The sequence below is a fragment of the Lepidothrix coronata genome, unplaced genomic scaffold, assembly GCF_001604755.1.
Source record: "Lepidothrix coronata isolate B3197 unplaced genomic scaffold, Lepidothrix_coronata-1.0 Scaffold38, whole genome shotgun sequence".
NCBI lineage: Eukaryota > Metazoa > Chordata > Aves > Passeriformes > Pipridae > Lepidothrix > Lepidothrix coronata.
This window is the reverse complement of record NW_016690218.1, coordinates 5,874,747-5,893,067: the sequence shown is the minus strand read 5'-3', so window position 1 is coordinate 5,893,067 and position 18,321 is coordinate 5,874,747. Positions and strand designations below refer to the sequence as shown.

General features: G+C 42.5%; 1 protein-coding gene across 9 annotated transcripts in view; it reads right to left on the bottom strand.

Moving 5' to 3' along the window:
* Positions 1-18,321, bottom strand: part of USH2A (usherin) — a 379,818-nt gene that overhangs the window by 5,054 nt on the left and 356,443 nt on the right. For 7 of the 9 annotated variants that reach the window (XR_001874412.1, XM_017812861.1, XM_017812864.1 and 4 more), the window contains 6 exons: positions 7,524-7,733; positions 6,107-6,345; positions 5,326-5,543; positions 3,256-3,432; positions 2,189-2,272; positions 60-304 (listed from right to left, as the gene is read on the bottom strand). Coding sequence is in view for 8 of the 9 variants with exons in the window: in XM_017812861.1 (XP_017668350.1) it covers positions 60-304; positions 2,189-2,272; positions 3,256-3,432; positions 5,326-5,543; positions 6,107-6,345; positions 7,524-7,733 (1,173 nt within the window). In the remaining variant the exon portion in view is untranslated. Of the gene's footprint in view, positions 1-59; positions 305-2,188; positions 2,273-3,255; positions 3,433-3,973; positions 4,120-5,325; positions 5,544-6,106; positions 6,624-7,523; positions 7,734-18,321 lie in introns of those variants that run through there. The other 2 variants (XM_017812868.1, XM_017812869.1) reach the window with 2 other exon arrangements.

Genomic DNA, 18,321 nt, shown 5'->3' with positions numbered 1-18,321 from the left:
GGGGGCCATATAGAAATATAACATTATGGATACACAACACTGTATTTTGGCAAACGTACCGGGTGGGTTTCACCTGATGAATACACACTCATTGGTGATGTTCTTTTCTGGAGTGGAACTAAAGGAGGCCTGTCTCGTGCATAGGGTTGCTTTTTGACCTTCCTTTGAAGAATTAAGGAGAGAAGAATAGCCAAGAGGATCAAACCTAGAACTACCATCAGCACTGCAAACCACAACTCGTTGTAGAATTTTGCATGTTTAGACTCTGCTTTGTCCTTCTCTCCAGGTGTTGTCAAGATCAGACCTGTAAAAAGAGGGATTAGGGGAGAAAGGGAATGTTATTTCAGAAAGCATTTAACAATATGCTATCTCTTTCTCCACTAATAAATTAGGCAGAAATTTAAGTAATTTTGTAGTCATGTGCTTTTTTGCACTTATGTTCAAGGTGGCATAATGGTTCAATATGCTCGTAGGCTATAATAAAAATCTTACTACCCTCAAGAGACCCTGCTTAAAGTTCTGGCATTGCTGCTTAGGCTGGAAATCACCATTGCATCAGCAGCTCTTCTGAAAGGAGGTGATAGAGGTGGAATGTGAGGAAAAAAAAGGGTTCTCCAAATAACCTTGAGTGGAAATGACTATGGTAATTTCAGTGCAGTACAGAGGACATTTGCTCCAGAACTGTGTAGTGGCAATTAACAAAAGAGGGGGGGGAAAGGCTTAACTGAAATAAGTGATACATTAATATAAAAGCAAAGAACATGAAACATTTTTCTCCTTCCCCCCACCTGTTAGAAAAAAACAGTCAACTTGGTTGGCTTTGCTCATACACAACACAAGTGTAAGAAATCTCAGTGACAAGATTTCCTGGTTATTTGCAATCCTGCATTCATTTCCAGACTCTTGGCTAAGGAATTTCCATCACCTTCGCTTGCAAGCCTCCTCAAAAAGTTGCCTACGGTGCTGATAGAGCTTGCAGTAGACTATGGGTACAAGCATCAATCAAAAGAACAAAGGGGCAGAGTGTGGAAGGTGTTGGATGTAGAGCAACTGGGAACATCTTATAATGACTTTACAGCAGCCTTGCCTGAAATTCTGCAGGAGGATGGAGTGAGAACATGAAAAGTGTTATAAGGGAAATGCAGAGTAAAGAGTAATTGCAAAGACAAGACAGATCTATTTTAAGAAACCAAACAAGATGCAACTCAAAAAAGAACTTAATTAATTAAACCCAATATATAATTTAGAAATGGTTCAAACTTAGCTTTGCTTCACAGAAAACTAAGAAGTTAAAAAACTTTCACTGGAACTCTTTACTGTTAGGCATCTACTACTTAATGGACAAGAAGTGACTGAGATGTCACCACACCAAACTCCCTTGCTTCCACAAAACAGGCAAAAGCCTCATGAACAGAAGGGAAATGGCAGGTGTTATAAACTGGGTCCTGACAATATCTTGTATGACATTCTCATAAACTGGCTAGTGGAACGAATCCCAGGTGAAACTGCTGGTTGGTCATAGGAGAGGAGCAGGTGCATATCCCTTGCTGGGCTGGGTGGGATGCAGGGAGGAGAAAGGATATGTATTCTGTCAAACTGAGGGAGAACTTTGGAGGACAGGATTGAAATTCAAGATAATCTGAATTTGGAAATAAAATCTAGAAGAGAGCAGATTCTATTTAGCAGGAAAAAGCACAACAATTTGGAGCACTATATTTATGTAAAAATAAAATAAAAAATATTACATGTATGGAAAGAGGATCTGAAGCCAATCATGAGAGTTGTCCCATCCCTGGAAGTGTTTGAAGCCAGGTTGGATGGGGCTTTAAGCAACATGGTCTAGTGGAAGTTGTCTCCCATGGCAAGGGAGTTGGAACTAAATGGACTTTAAGGTCCCTTCCAACCCAAAGCATTCTATGATTCTGTAATTCTATGATTCTATAACAGTTGGACTCAATGATCTTAAGGTCCTTTCCAACCTAAAGGACTCAACAATTCTATGATGTAAAGGAACACAAATCCATCCACGGCAAAAACACATATTACCTACATACCTCATACAGTAAGGCACTAAGGAATCCTCTGATCTTGCAATGAGATGCCATCCTGCCTGTCATGCACTAATATCAAATTTCTAGCACAAAAACATAAAATGAACTGGTGCTAGGTAATTTCTTCTCATATTTACCAACTCCGTCTCCAGCGTTGTACTTGATGACTGGTGTCATGGCACTCCCTTCATCAGTGATGCAGGTCACTTGAAACAAAAAAGCTGAGCAAAAAAGGTTAGAAAATACTGTCAGCAGAAGAAATAAAAATTCTGTAGGTGCTGCTTTTTCACCATGATCCACCAGCAGAGCTGGACAAGTCTGAGAAAAAAACAAGGCAAGTATAGCACATAACCCACCATAATGCACCTGAGTCCCAGACCAGAGCCTCACAATCCTTTATATAGGGGTATTAAAATTCTAAACTATGAAACATGGCAGATCATGGATAATCATCATAATGATGTTGCTACAAAATATGTTCCTCTTTCACCACTCAATCCTCTCTCTTCCAGTGTAACTGGCAACTTTCAATTTATTTATCGTTTTGCCCTAAATCCCTAATGCTTCATTCATGGCTGACACAAACATGTTAAGAACATTTGAGTTAGAAAAAAAATAAAATTATTAGCACCACTGCAGTAATCAGGATGGTAAAAAATAGATTATAAAATCCTTTGACAAACAGAACCCTCAACGTCTTAAAAACAGAGAATGGGGTTTTTTGTGTTTTTTCTTTTTTATTCTTCACACACACATACATTGACAGTTTCCTTTTATTTTAAAGACTGCAAATTTCTAGGAGAAACTGCATTTCAAAACATGACTGGTTCCAAGAGCTACTGACTTAATTTGATTCAAATGAAAATTCAAATGCCAGTCTTTTCTGGAGCTGAAGATTTCTATGTATTTCCCAGATTGTAGCCCTGAAGGGTGGAATTGCAACAGAGCTCCAGGATTTGGGAAAGCTCAACCCTTACAATGAGCCAAAGCAGTCTCACCCAATCAGGTGTAATGTTTAAGAGGAAGTTTAGCTCCATGGATTTTTTTTTTCAAGCATCTGCTTAGATGCACATCAGAGCACTTGTAGTACGCTCTTAGCTTGGGACTGCAATGGAGAGTTTTTCTCAAATTTTAGCACACAATAATATTCATTTAGCTCAACAGACTTTTCATAGAGAGGAAGCTGTAGGAAACTGAAACTGACTTTTGTCAGATGTCCTTGGTAAATAGAGCTCGGTGTCAAAGCCACTGTAGATGCGCTGCCCGCTCTCAGTCACCGCGTACTCCTTCAGGCGGCCGTTCAGCACGAACGTGCGACTCCAGTCTATGTGGATGGTAGATAAGTTGCTGACAACAGAGAATGGAGCCATGTACCGAGGTGCTGCAAGAGAAGGAAAAAAGATCATTTCTAGCCAACAGGCTAGAAGTGATTCATTGACTGAGTTACACAGTGAAAATACAGAGGGTCTCCATGATACAAGCTCTGCGTCTCATGCACTCCCTTTCTCTCTCAGACATGTGTATGATTAGGGAAGATACAAGGAGAAAAGACAAAGCTGCTGTGGCATGCTAGTCTCTGCATTGAGAAAGCAGAAATATCTTATAACTTGAAAATAAAGATCTAGAACTCCCTCTCTTCACCTTCATGTATGCGGGACAGACACAAAAACTGTAGAAATTAAATTCCAGCTTAAGGTGGGGGACAGGAAGACACGGGAGGGTATGCAAGCTTGACTGCAGCAGGCTGTGGTGTGGGAAGCCAACTGCTAAGCAGGGGACTCTCTTCCAAACCCCAGAAACTGCCAAGATCATCTTTAAAACATGCACATACATGAAAACAAGGGGTTTCAGAAAAGCAAGAACAGATGGCAGATAGAAAAGAAACCCAGAACTCACTTCAAGGAGGAAAAGTTCATCAGTTGGGCTCAACAGCTTGCTGATAAAAAACTTCATTTAAGCTTGAGGTGGTCCTTTCTTGTGGTATTGCCATTAAGCCATCTGCCCTATATATGATGCTCCGTTCATAAGAAATCTGCTTGTCCAGCTTCACTTTGCTGCTAATTGCCCACTGTCAGTAAAGCAAGCCTTCCAGGCAAGAGGAGGAAGACAGATAGAGGGACTCTGAAGACCAGGTATGAAGAAGTCAGCAAGGCAAGAAAAGCAAGACTGAATGAAGAGGGCTGTAGATCTAGTAGGCGGGGGTTTTAAAATCACTTTCAAATCCTTTTGTTCTGTGTGTCTCACCAGTTCCTTATGAATTTTCTCCACTTAAAAATCATAATCATGCTCCAGCCTTTTAGTTTGCAATTTAATAAAACCCAGCTTTTGAGATAAGGATCTTTCTTTTGTTTGTTTTTTTACTTTTGTTTTCAGTGGTGACATGAAAGAAAATCTGGGCCTGTTCCACCTGAAATTTTCAACTAAGGATGTATCAGATACATTTTTAGTAATTACTTGCAGAACTACTAAATGATGCAAAAGGGATCTTCAGAAAGGTGATTCTGAAATCCTGACATGAGATTGTATGATAAAAAGTGAATATCTTCTTTGCCCTGACCTGACAGACTGAGGTGAAATGCCCATCTCATCTGTTATGGAACGACTCTGGCTACAGCACTATAGATCTTTTCAATAAAAGCTGATGTTATACTACTACAAATGCAGTTTTGATGGCAAAATCTATTCTGCCTGTAGGCACAGGCCCTGCATGCTTAATTTCCATGCAGATCACCACATGGCCTTAAAGCACTGCCTGTGGTAGTTAGATAGCAATGCATTCTTAATTCAGTGTCCACAAGGATCCAATCATTCAGATGACATCCAAGGAAAGCTCCTAGCAGGAGTGTGGCATGAATTAGGACAGTAAGATTGTTCCTGAAAAGAATCACCAAGTCTCTTTCAAGATCTCCACTTTTCCAAGGTATTATTTATGGCAGTGTATTTATTACTACACCTCACCCTTCTGGTAATACTTGAACATTTTATGTTCTGCAGCTTTGCTGCCCATTTTCAGTAAAATAAAAGGTTTCCAGGCTCCCAAGATAGAGGAGGTGACATCAGATGATGAGCAAAGAAATGTTTTTGAAATTATGAGCAGTTAAGCCCCAGAGCAGAATTTCAATGACATGCTGCAGAGACACGGTGACCAGGGACATGGAAGAACAGGTTTCTGGGGACATCATCTTCCACAGAGGAGGGGAAGTCATTTGGCTCTAGGTAGCCCCAGGCCTCAGAAGCAGGTATCGCTGATGGCTGAACCATTTCTCATACTCACGCTCTTTTTCTGTGGTGAAACCAATCCATTCAGAGGCGCTGCTGCCAACGGAGTTGTAAGACACAACTCGCAAGTTGTAAGTTGTGTAAGGCTCCAGGTTGGACACATTGGCACTCTGTCCTTTTCCTGTGTACTTCACCTCAGTTGGGCCAGGGCTGCACGCCTTCACTGCTGGCTGTAGGTTCAGAGGACATGCCATATACACATGGAGCTCGTAGCTGAAGAGAAAGTTGAGATTTTGATTAATAAAAAGCCTTAATAATGTAACAACCAATCATACATTTCATGCTATTTGCTGTCCATCTGGCTACTGGAGAAAAAAATGGACCTGATCCCAGTCTTTCTCTTGGAGATTTTGATCCTAATGGTAGGACAACTGAGCAATTGTGGTTGTAAGTCACACTTACAAGGAAACTGTTGATGTCTGTTACCTTGCTGCTCACTTTTGCAAATCAGGATTTGCCTAAGTAACTCCTGGATGCAGCTACCTCTTCACTGCAGTTGAACTTACAACTTCTTGGTTGTGCAAGCACAGCCATCAGACAATCACCTCCACTCACAACAGCTCATTCTTTCCACCTTCATCCTCCCCAATATCCTGCTCAGGAGCAAAGCAATCATTGCATGTAAACACTTCTCAGACGGTATTCAGGCCACAGGGAATATCACCACCAACATGGTGAAGAAGGAGCACGGCTGCCACAACTGTCCAGTGCTCTCAGCCCTGCGATTCCAGCTCAGATTGTTCCACCACCACCTCTAGCCGAGTGGCAGCTCCTACCTGGTTACAATGCCATTGGGTGACTGAGGGGCACTCCACTGGAAAGAGGCATTTCTGGAGGTCACGGTGCGGATCTGCGGGGGAGGCTGCTCTGAGGGTGGAGCCGGCTGTGTGGTGAATTGAGCCATGGGTCCTTTGCTGCAACAGTTGAAGCAGGTGCAGGCCTCCACGCCGATGGAGTATGTGGTAAAAGGTTTTAGTCCATGTATTGTCTGCTGGGTAGCAGTCCCTTCTGACAGCTATAAAAATTAAGAGGGAACTTGTCATGGTTTCAAGCACCACAAGTACTAAATAAGAGTTATGGAGGTGAATCAACTCCAGAAGAAGACAGGCAGAAGATTCTACATGTTCTTTAATCTGATATTAATGCAGCTGTTGTGAAATGTTGGGAACTCTGCATTTTTCCCCCATTACGAAGTTAAAGGGCACTCTTCAAAGGAAAAGACTCTGCTATCAGTGACCTCACAGATGTCTTGAGTTGAGCTGTGACCACTGTATGTCAACTGCAAATGTCATTCTGAGGAACAGAGAAACCGAAAACCATTAAAGAGAGACTCTGGGATAAGTGGTACTGAAGCAAAAAATAAATTAATGTGGAACATAATAAGCGTGGTAGCAAACACTCATGCATATCTCACAAGCTTCCTCAATGTGGATACAAGAGACAGCACTGGGCAGTGTGATACCAGTGTGTCTGGTGGGTCAATTTACTCATAGACAGGAGAATGCACTCTCTGGTAGGTACCTCTAAGTCGAGGGCCAACATGATGCTGCTCTGCATTCACACAATGCACCAGCCATGGTGCTGAGTAAGCCTGTTATGAAACTCTTCTATGGTGAGCAAGGGAGACCTGGCAGTTCTGGCACAGGAACCACTGCCCTTGTTCTGAAACTGCTCACAGGGACTGCCACTTCACCTTGTTGCTGTATTCATTTGTTGGTATAGCTTTTTAAGCCAAAGAAATAAAAATATGTAGAAAACACCAACGAGGGACAACATCTGCTCTCATTTGGCAGCATATGATTTAGCAGAGTTCAGCAAAAAAAAGGAAGGAAAGAGTCAAGCAAGCAAAGGAAAGCACTTGGTACTTATTGATGCCAGGAGCCAGAGTGGAGCCAGCAGCATGGCAGGTGTGAGGGAATGGAAACGGAAGGCCATGCAGGCACCAGTGGGATGAACTGGCTGAATCAGACATGGACGCAGCCAACTGCACTAGAAGGAATAAATGGGTAATGTGAAATCAGTAGACAGCTTAAGCTCATGGACGGGATAGTGCATTGCAGAGCAGTCAACAGCGGGAGGTCAGGAGAGGAAGGCAGTCTGTGACCAACAGTAGCAGCTTGTAAGAACAAAATTGTTAAAGCTAGAAAATACAAGATGAAATGGAAGTACAGAAACAGTGCTGACAATACTCACCACCACATCAGTCCCTCTGGTATCATTGGAAAACAGTCTGTAGATACTGACCACCCCATTAGGCTTAAGAGGGGGGCTGATGTTCACCACAGCCACAGTGGATGCCACTGTGTTGAAGAGGGGAGCTCCCAGGCCCTCAGGAGGGGCAGGGCCTGTCCGGCAGCGGGACCAGCTGCTTGATGTCCGGCCCACTGAATTTACTGACCACACCTTTGGCAAAAAACAAGGAAACTGTTAGCAGAGGACTCAGGCCTACAAAATATCTGTGTTTAGCCAGAGATGCTACTGCAGCTGTACTGATACTGAGTAAAACACAGTGAAATGATGCCCATGGAAAATGTCCCTTGATGGCCACCCAGCACCTGTGTTGACCCAGTGACTTTCTAACAGAAGAGTGGAATGTTTTCCACCACCACATTTAGGGAAAAGAAGCCGAAGTCATGTCTCAGGCAGCGTGTGCTCCTGTGTCTCCTTCATACCTGATCTCCACACTACGAATTCCTGTGTCACAGCATGCAAAGAGTACTCCTGAAGGAGGTGTGATCAATAGGGATAATGTTCTCAAAGACATCTGAACAAAAATACTAATATCCAGTCGTGGCAGTTTCTCCCTTCTACATACTTCATATACACAGGCAGTCCTGGTGAATTCAGCCTGGCCCTGGCTGATACTTAAAAGTTACATTCACCTTGACTGAATTACACAAGCCAAACTCTAGCTACTCTTTAGAGCAAGTGAGTTTTACAGGAACACCTTTCTCTTAAAAATATTAATGTATCAGTTGTTTGGCAACATTTTCAGTAACTCATAATATAAATAAAGCCCACTGAAGTGTTTAGGTAATCCAGCCTCTTTCATTTATTTTTCACAACAACATTTGCTTTATTGCATGAGCACAAAGGCAATGGCTTCAGTTCCAAGATTTCAAAATTTAGCAGCTTGAATTAGACCTGATTAAAAACCACATGTCTCTATGAACTATGCCTACTGATTTTGTCAGCTACCCAAAACCAGAGTGATCTGCAGACTACATAAAACTCAGCACTTATTAAACACACTCTCCAACAAATCTGCATGAAAATTAAATTTTGCTTTCATCAAGGACTGAATAAACATATGGAAGGATGTATAATCTTATTTATCAAAAAGCATTTGTATAATTAAACACGAATATCATAAAAGGTTGCCTTAGGTCATCATTTGCATGAGTAAGTAATTTGTCGAATGTCAGGTACAATAGACAGAATAGATGGATGCGTGAGCGTATAGGGTTAAATTAGACTCAATATTAGCCAACCACATAGTGATCAATCAGAATGATAGATCTAAATGGCAATACAAGAGGACTGTCTGAGCGATTTTTAGTATAAGTATTCCTTAGTAAGCTTTCATGTCGAACAGTTCTAACTATAGTAAAACACATTCTTATGTGATCTGTTCTGGGCAGAGATCCTGGGGAAGTGAATGGTGGGACTATGTCTTACAAAGAAAAAGGAGATTGAGAAGTAAGAGGTCTTCAAAATTGACCCCAAATCCTTCCAGCTTGCAATATTAAGTTCCAAGACCACAGGACACTTCACAAGGAGCCTGGGGAAGGAAAAAGGATAAAACAACTACTGTGGCTTTGAAGGCTGTGGTTCTGCCAATTACAACCTAAAGCTCCTGCCTGATTCCATCAGTAACACACAGAACCATCCTAAGTACAGATGATGCCCTACAATAAAAAGTTCAGCCAAAGCACTTTCATTTTCAGTGAAATCAGTAATACATCTCTGTTGCGAACTTTTCATAAAGTCAAACTCTGTTCACTTTACCGCAGTAGGTCAAACCCTCTGTCTCAGTTCAGTTCCATTAGCTACAAAGATTTACTCACAGTCATTTATCTCAAGGGGCATATTTCTTTGTGGAAAGAATAAGCCACATATGGTAAGAGCAGCTCTGAATGTGGCACTGGCATTGGCTCAGCACTTACCTGAGCTCAAACGCTCCAGTTATATCCAGGCTGTGTCCCTAATGAGCATGGAGCGTAACAGTGTTGGACTTGACCTGCTGAGCAAGCTGCCCACAGCAAAAGTGAAGGTGGTGATGTAGGAACAGAGACTTCCTGTGTAGCACAGGAATTCAGCTTCGGAATAGGAGCTGAATTTTAGAGAAGAGAGGGATGCAAACACCTCATTTGGGAAGCAAATACCTCACTGAGGGTTGGATGGAGACACCTTCCTTCATTGATCCCTCTCCTATCGTGGGTGCCTACACCTTGTCTTTCAGGAAAAAGTCTCAGTTCAAACCAACCAGGGCTTGCTCTTTCAAAACATCCCTCCCAGTCAGACACCTCAGCTGCCTGGCCCCTCAGTGACAGCACCCCAGGGCCCTGTTTCTGTTGTCCCCATCCCTGTGGTCACACCCATGCCAGCCCCGGGACAGTGTCCCCTGCCATGACACACTGAATTACAGACCAGGGGCACAAGGCAACAGGAGAGGCCTCTCCATGGTCCCCACACGATGCTGACACATACCAGAATTGGAAAGGCTTTAAACACAAACCCAACAGCACAGCAGTTCCCTTACAATCATCTGCCCCAGGGCACAGTTGTGCTCTGGGGCACTGCTACTCCTAGGAAAGGAGCATCCTTCCCCATCCCAAGCAGCGTATGGTCCTCTTGTGCCAAAGAGCTGGGAGATTTGTAGCAGAGTTGAGTCCTGCTGAGCTTGAGACACTCTGTTCCCCATTATCTTATTTGCTCCTGTATTTTGCACAGGACTGACGTACTTTGGAGGAAGTAAAAGATCAAACAGAAGGGTTGAAATTCCTGAGCGTTTCTACTGTCATAGCAGCCCAGCCACCCCTGGGAATAACAGAGAAAAAGAAGGAAAATGACAGTGGGGATGCCATATTTTGTCCCAGTGTCAATTCCCTCTTCACAGTTGCACCCAGAACATTATTACTGGGTGCCAGCAGCTTTCAATTGCTTAAATAGAGATGAAGACCCATCCTGCCCCGAAAAACATGGACAAAATAATGGGACCATGATGTGCAGACGAGTGTGTGGCTGGTTTGAGCCTGGGAATTGGCTTAGTCCAGGAGAAAAGCAACAGTGATGCTTTTGGAGGAGTGCTGCTGCCTTCCCTCTTCCTCAGCATCCCAGTGCCCTGTAACAGGCACCATAGTTATGTGTTGGGAGCCGAGCTGAGGAAGGGATGTCCTGCTTGAGTGTTAGCAGGGTGGTGACAGGGACATGCAGATACTCCTTATCTGGCTGCTAATGCACTTTTTATCTCCTCCCTTAGGTGAGGGAGACGTGGCAAGGCCTCTTGTACTTGAGCAGCATTCAAAGCACTCTTCTGAGGTGATGGTGCTGTCCTGACACACTGCAGTCTGTTGTCACCTCATCGCCAGGTCTGGGGTCATTAATGTGGCTTGGGTTTCTAATAATAACCCTGTAAAAACAATCCCAATCCAGTGCAGTCTGGAGGAGACGGAGGGGAGACCTCACTGTGGTCTGCAGCTTCCTCACGAGGGGCAGTGGAGGGGCAGGCACCAATCTCTGCTCTCTGGTGAACAGTGACAGGACCCAAGGGAATGAAGCTGCGTCAGGAAAGGTTTAGGTTGGATATTAGCAAAAGATTTTGCATCCAGAGTGTTGGGGTTGTCCTGTGCAGGGCCAGGAGTTGGACTTCAATGATCCTTGTGGGTCCCTTCCAACTCAGGATATTCTATGATTCTGTGCTCATCCCCTTCCATACTACAACTAAGGGGTTAAGGGACTTCTTCAGGAGGCAAGTAATTGAGGTTCAATCACATGCTCCAATGGAGGCAGTCAAGCCTGCTGCCTTCTGGAGTGAGAATGCCCAAGTGGATGATCCATCTTTGTTCTTGGGATGCTCCCAGTGATCCCTTTGTGGCTGTTTCACTTTGCATGAACACTATGAAATCAAGATTGACTGGGCAGAGCATGAGCAAGCAGGAGCAGACATGGTTTCCCAGCCCAATCTTTCCCTAGAGAGGTTGCAGGGGAGCTGAGGTTGAGGTCCACACTGGTGCCACATGCCTGTCTCTCTTGAAAAAAGGGCCAAGGTCATGGCCACATGTGCATGGGCCTGACAGACAGACATGCTCTGAGCGTGCCTGCTAGACAGACACCAGCTACTCAGCCCTGCCAAGACATATGTCCAGCAGAAAACCCCTAGGTGTCTGTGAATCTCTGTAATACCAGCTTCTGAGACAGCTGTGACAGCTAAACAGGACTTCTGAGGATCTAAATTCCAGATTTACACTGACCTAAGCTGGATTCCCTTAACTCCCTTTGCTTCTGCTCAACCATCTGTAAAAGGATGGATGGTTATAAAAATATTTCCCTGTGAGAATTGCTGTCCAAGTAAATCCTGGTCAGTGTTTGGAAACCCAGGGTAGTAAGTCCCCAGAACTGACTACAGATGGAAATGCTGGTGTTTAGCCACTTCTCTGTATGAAGAAATGGGGCAGCATGGCAACAGAAACCACAATGAGGTTAAAATCAGACCTGTTAAAATCAGAGGTCATGGCTTCTCACCACACAACAGTCGTGGATGAAAGCTGTTGCCTGGCTGGCCTGGTTAAACTGAACTTTCACATCTTAGACTTTTGTAGAAAGCCTTTTGGGCTCACAAAAATCCTTTCTAAATTGTGATATAATCAGCACCAAAATATTTAACTGCATTCATACAGAAACATAAAGAGCTTAATAGGCCTCAGTATTACTTTCTTACAATCATAAAAGACCACACAGAAACGTGGCGCAAACAAGAAGCAATATCTTAGGGATGTTTGGAATCACAAAACACAGTAGAAAGCCAACAAAAGTTTCTCATATCTTCACTTTCTGAATATTCTGCCTCCAAAAGCATTAAGTCTGACATCATGCCGCATGGCTCAGCACCCTGCCAAAAGATGTGCTGCTGTTAATGGCTGCACTGACCCAAAAAAGCCAGGAGAGGGCTCCAAAATCAGCTAATGGGTTACTATTTAATGCTTTATCAATCTGCTGGCCCCTGGCCCAGACTGCACTTTGAAGTGGAGCCAGAGAGAGAAGAGAAGGGGGAAACCTCTCCAGAGACCATATATTCAGAGGACTGAAGAATTCCAGTTACAGGTAGCTAAGCCTGGGTTTTTTCTATCATAAATGAGCCTTCACAGATCTCTGCCCCTGGAAGAAACCTGTGATCAGTTATTGCTCAAAATGATCACAGGACAACCTCAAGGTTCCTTAGTGTAATAAGAAGGAACAAAACCTATGAGGAGCAGAAAGGGAATTTCTGAGAAGAGCAGGCTCACCTTACCATGGTGAGCCTGTTCAGGCTTAGTAGAACTAACAGCTTCTCCCGTAAGAGGAATAAGGGAAACAAAATCACAATGGACCTTGAGCAAAGATAAAGAAAAATCATTTTATTGTAGATGCTGACAGTGGAAGAAGCCTATGAGATGACACCAAACGTATCTGAGTTCAAAAAGGATTTGGACAATGCTCTTAGGCACATAGTGTGACTCTTGGGGTATCCTGCACAGGGCCAGGAGTTGGACCCTTCCAATTCGGCATATTCTATGATTCTATGATTCTATTTTTCTATGATTCCTGCTGACTTCCCAGGTCAGGAAGAGCTGGGATACTCTGCATAGCGCAGAGTCCAGATGTTGTTCACCCTTCCTGCTTGCGGGAAATCAGCTGAAAGGAGAGCAGGCCAAGGAGCTGATTACCAACCAGCACTGGCTCCTGGCTGCCACCATGTTCAACAGGCACTGTGCCTTGTACTGCTTCTCACTGCAGTTAGTCTGCAGTCCCTCACAGCTGTCTCTGTGAGGGACAAGATCTCAGCTCTGCATGTGTCAACAACTTGCACTGAGTTCCCGCAGGAACTCAGAAAACAGCCTTTTGCCTTGAAAAGGTCTCATTATTAAGTCACTACCTTGGCTTTGAGCTCTGCATAGAGCTGTAGGCAGGTAGGGCTGTAAGTTCTGGGGAACCACAAGGTCAGACCTAGCCACCCCTTTCACACACGCACATATTCTACTCCTATGTGTAAGAGTCATGTATGACTTCGGGCTCTGTCCTTAGGGTATCCATAGATGGCACACACTTGTGACTGCTGGTCTTTCCAAAAATGATTCAATGCTGTCACCACTTGGTGTGTGCCAGGAAAGACAAATGGTAGCAGAGAGGAGTTTATACCTCTCCTCTCTTTCTAAAGCTGTTTCATGGAGGCCTCATAGACACAGCACTACTTTGAGACTTTGCTTTGAATTTCTTGACTCAGATTTGTTCAGTTTCTAACCCTACACATATAAATGCAGAGTTTTCACAGTGTAATTATTTTCCAAGATAGTAAGATATTTTAGGGGCATATAAGATATGACATAATAAGTTCAAAAACACAGCCCCCAATTTTTAGCTATGTTCAAACAATGATCTGCAAAAAAATTGAGGAGACCACAATCTTGGCTGGTTAAAATTGGAGAAAACCAAATGATCTCCCTTTCACCATCAGTTGCAGCATCCTTCACAAGTCTTTCTGAACTGACCGCCGTGCTGCCTGGATGATTTGGAGTTACTTATGCAATGTCAGCACAGCTTAGAGCACAAAGCTTGTCTACAGAAATCTAGCACTCAGCATTAGGATAATGTATTCACATCTGGGCACTGCAGTGTTGGGCAGGTATTAGCAAAGCAGAAACTTTCAAAAGTGGGTACAGTCTATGGTGGACAGAGCAAAGGCAAGGGAAAGAAAGCATCACATCCAGTCATGACCAGGGGTATGAGAAGGTAGTAAAGAAATGCGTGCTTTCCAAATGCCCCTCCTTGGATCCATACTTTTCCCTCTTCAACATTTTTAGTATCCTTATGGAGGTCATAAACATATAATGGGATAGATTTTAGGTCCAGACTTCTAGCACTGTGATAATTAGAACCTCTTAACATTGCTATTTATCTCCACTGTTCAAATGCTAATAATAAAACTACTAAACCCCTTCTGAGGAAGGGAAAGATCAAAGGCAAAAACTTTGGGACTTAAATAAAATTTAAATAAATAAAAACCAAATTGTAAAGGAAGCTCATTCCATATAACATAGTATAACGCCAGTAACTAATGAGAGATGTAAACAGGTTTAACTCTAAAAGAGAGAAAATTAAATAATTTGTTTCCTATGGGTATATAATGAGATAGTTACCAAGTTCCCATGAGAGAGATAAGCAGATATTAAAAGGTCTTTCCAATACCTGTAATGGCTAAGGGCAACAGCTAATTCAATAGATTCGATCAAAATCACCACTTCTTTCTCTGCTTCTGATTTATTACTTTGGCTGTAGTTAGTCATCACTCATTTTAGTTTGCTTTTCAGCAGTCATAAATTATGCCTCATAAATAAAAAGATACAATCAAGGAAATCATATCAAGTCATCTACAGCCCTGGAGTATATTTTCCCTTGGTACTCACACTAATGTCTTTTTAAAGGCTAGCTTGCCATGATTTTGAATATGTCAGAATCACAATTTACTGAGAAGGGTCTTGCAAGAGTACTGCTGTAAGAGTCTCATTGGTAATTCTGGAAGCCAAAAAATCCAGTCTAATATCCATACTTAATTTAATGAGCAGAAATCAAGGTTTTGTTGCATCAACACACTTGAGTTTAAAATGGTGTTGACAAGAGAAATATAGTGCAGAAGTGGGGCTTAATGAACAAAATGGCCCTTCTCCCTACCGTATACCTTCTACTAGGGGAAAGGAAGCATCTCATTTTGCAAAAGAGTATTTAGAATGGGTATTATCATTAAATCAGTGAAACAATATAGTTATGTCTGCTTTACTTTTCAAAAGCTGAGGTCAAGCTTGGTAGTCTAATGCTGATGTAGTATGAGAAACTCTCTTTAATTGGAAGCAGGAAGAGCAATGAACCCTGTAAGAAAAAGCCATTTTACAAAACAACAAGCAGGTTATGGAAGAAAGAATTACATTTTTCTTTTATGTCACTGCTTTGTAGTGCATCTTTCTGTTAGAGAGATGGGAAGAAATGGGGAATTAAAACGATGAAGAAGAGCCATATATGAGGGATATTACAAATGGGTGACTATCACTGGTCAGCCAGAAAAACAGTTTAGCCCCATTTTAAACTGCAGAAGTCATTGAGCTGTTTGTAAGTAAGCAAGCAGCACAAACTGGAGCTCAGCCAACAATTTGACAGACAGGCTAGTAAACCAAGTGTCCTTCATGTCATCTCTGAAAAGTGACTAATAGGGCTAACATATTCTACACTCCATGTAGTTGGTCCTTCCTTAATATTCATGACTTTGCACCCATTTTTTTTCTCTTTATCTCTCCAAAGTCAGAATAAGATTTGTTTTTACTTTGAGGAGTCAAGACAGAGGACCCAAAACATATTTCCCCCTGGTGTATCTCGGGGTATTTCCTAGACCCTTTCGTTGGTAGCAGTAACTGGTGTGTGAGAAGCATGCTCCACAAGCAAGAGGGATGCTGTGCCTCCTGCAGTGGTTGGAGGCAGACAGCTTCAGCACTGCAGACCCTGTCTTGGTGCATTGAATAGTCCTATCAGAGAATAAACCTCTGCAGGGAGCCATAAACCTTTCTGAAAAGGGACAATTGCAATTTTCTGTCTTTCACATGTTCTGTACCTGCCGAATAGAAATAAGGATGTGTCCTAAACCAGGAAGACATTAAGCTATTAATCTAAGGGAGCAGTTTTAAGAAAAAAATTAAGTGCAATTGTGGAGGACTGATATTGCATTTGCATGGAAATCACACTATATCATGACAGCTCTGCTTTGCACTAAATGCCACAAGTCGCTGTCCAAAAAGGCCTTTCCTTAGCTGAGAAAAACAGGTCTTACTCTATAGGTTGCTATATGGTAATGTTGCACACCAGGCTCAATGATTCCTGAGAAGGGCCAACACATTCAGAAGTATTCCAGGAATCAAAAGATTGCACTTGGAAAGTCATTAGGCCTCATGAGTTATAGAGTTTGTTTAAGTCAGTTTTTTTTTCAGCAAATCATTTAATTGCTTATGTTTAATACAGTTGAGGTTATCAGGCAGCATTCCAACAAATACCTAAAAGGCCATATGCTCTAGAAAATGCAAGTATCTAAATGTACAAATAGACTGATAGAGTGAATTTCAAAGATCTAAGTAATTATTTTTGAGTATGGAACAGTAAGCACCGTATGCCACTTAAAAACCCACTGAAACCTAGCAGGTGCTAATATGCTTATGCAGATCTGGCCCTTAAATAAGCCCTTAAAGAATAAATGTGCTTCCTTGAAGAACAGTGACCTAAGCATTTAGGGGGCATAGTCCCTTTGGCCAGCATGAGCTTCTGAAGTCACTTCATCATCTCTGAAAGTGCAACTTTTGCATCTAATCTTATAAAACCTAATATTCAGCTGAAATTTCCATGAAAACAAACAAACAAACAAAAACCAACAAAACAAACCAAAAAAACCCAACCAACTCCCCAAAAACCTTCAGATTCTGAAATCCCGATTTCAGGTCCAAAGAAGTTGTCAGAGCATTGAACTAAATCTCAGTGTCTCCAAAAATGCTGGAGAGAGTCCCATCACAGCACTTTGATTTTATCTGCATTCTGCTGGAGGAAATTCAGTTGCATTTAAAGTTTTATGTCCAGCAAACAGGCCTCAAATGCAGAGACAGGAGAATCAATATCCAGTTTAAGTGAAATATAAATCTGGGTTTCATCAGCATAATAGCAAAGCCAAGCCCTATACTTATGAATAACTTGTCTCACAGGCAAGATATAAATTGTCAACAATGGAGGAGCTCAGAATAGATCCCAGAGGACTGCTGCAAGTGACTTAAGCAGAAGACAAACACGTGCATTGAAAAACCTCTCATGGTGAAATAAATGGCCACTGGTGAAAAAAACCCCAAAATGATTTAGAGTTCCAGTCTAAAGCTCAGTCTGGCTATGGAGCAGAACCAAGATAAAAAGCAAAGTCTTGAATACAGCACAGTAAACCACAGGAATCTGGTCAAGAGGTTTCTTTTTTTTTATCCATTACTGACAGATCATTAAAAACTTTGTAGTATCAACTTCCCAAAAAACAGCTTATGATTGAGATGATTGAAAGTTAATCCAACTGAGAATATGCCACAGCCAATGTCTACAACTTCCAGTTTGGAGAGGTTTTTCTTCATCTAAGAAAGATTCCTAACTAATAGCAGGGTTTGGGTCTTGCTATAATGCTTGCTATCCACTCAGCCCCATCTGCACTTGAATTTGTCACAGATTTGTCTCAGATCCTGTCTAAAGTAGCAAGGAAATCTGGTCTAACAATAGTTCTGCCCACGCAGGCTGTATAATCTCCATCCTTGCATCTGCATCTGCAAGGATGGAGAACTTGAGCCAAAACTCAGCTGGACACAGCCCTGACCAGCCTGCTCTATCTGGACCTGCTTCAAGCAGGGAGTTAGGCTAGATGCCTTCTGGGTGTCCCTACCAACCTACATGACTTGATGAGTCTATGACACATGTACATACAGCAGCTGCATAGACAAATGTGACAAAGCAAGATTTTAGATTTAATTCTTCATGATTTCTGGATACTAAAAAGAACAAAACAACAGTAGTGGAGCAGAGCACCAAACTGGAGAGGACCAGCTGATATGCTGAAGGGCAGGTCTGCCATTCAGAAGGGCCTAGCACAATGGGTCATCAGGAATTGTACAAATTTCAGCAAGACAGACGAAAAGTCCTGATCCTGGAAAGGAATAACTTCTGCAGTGTTACAGGG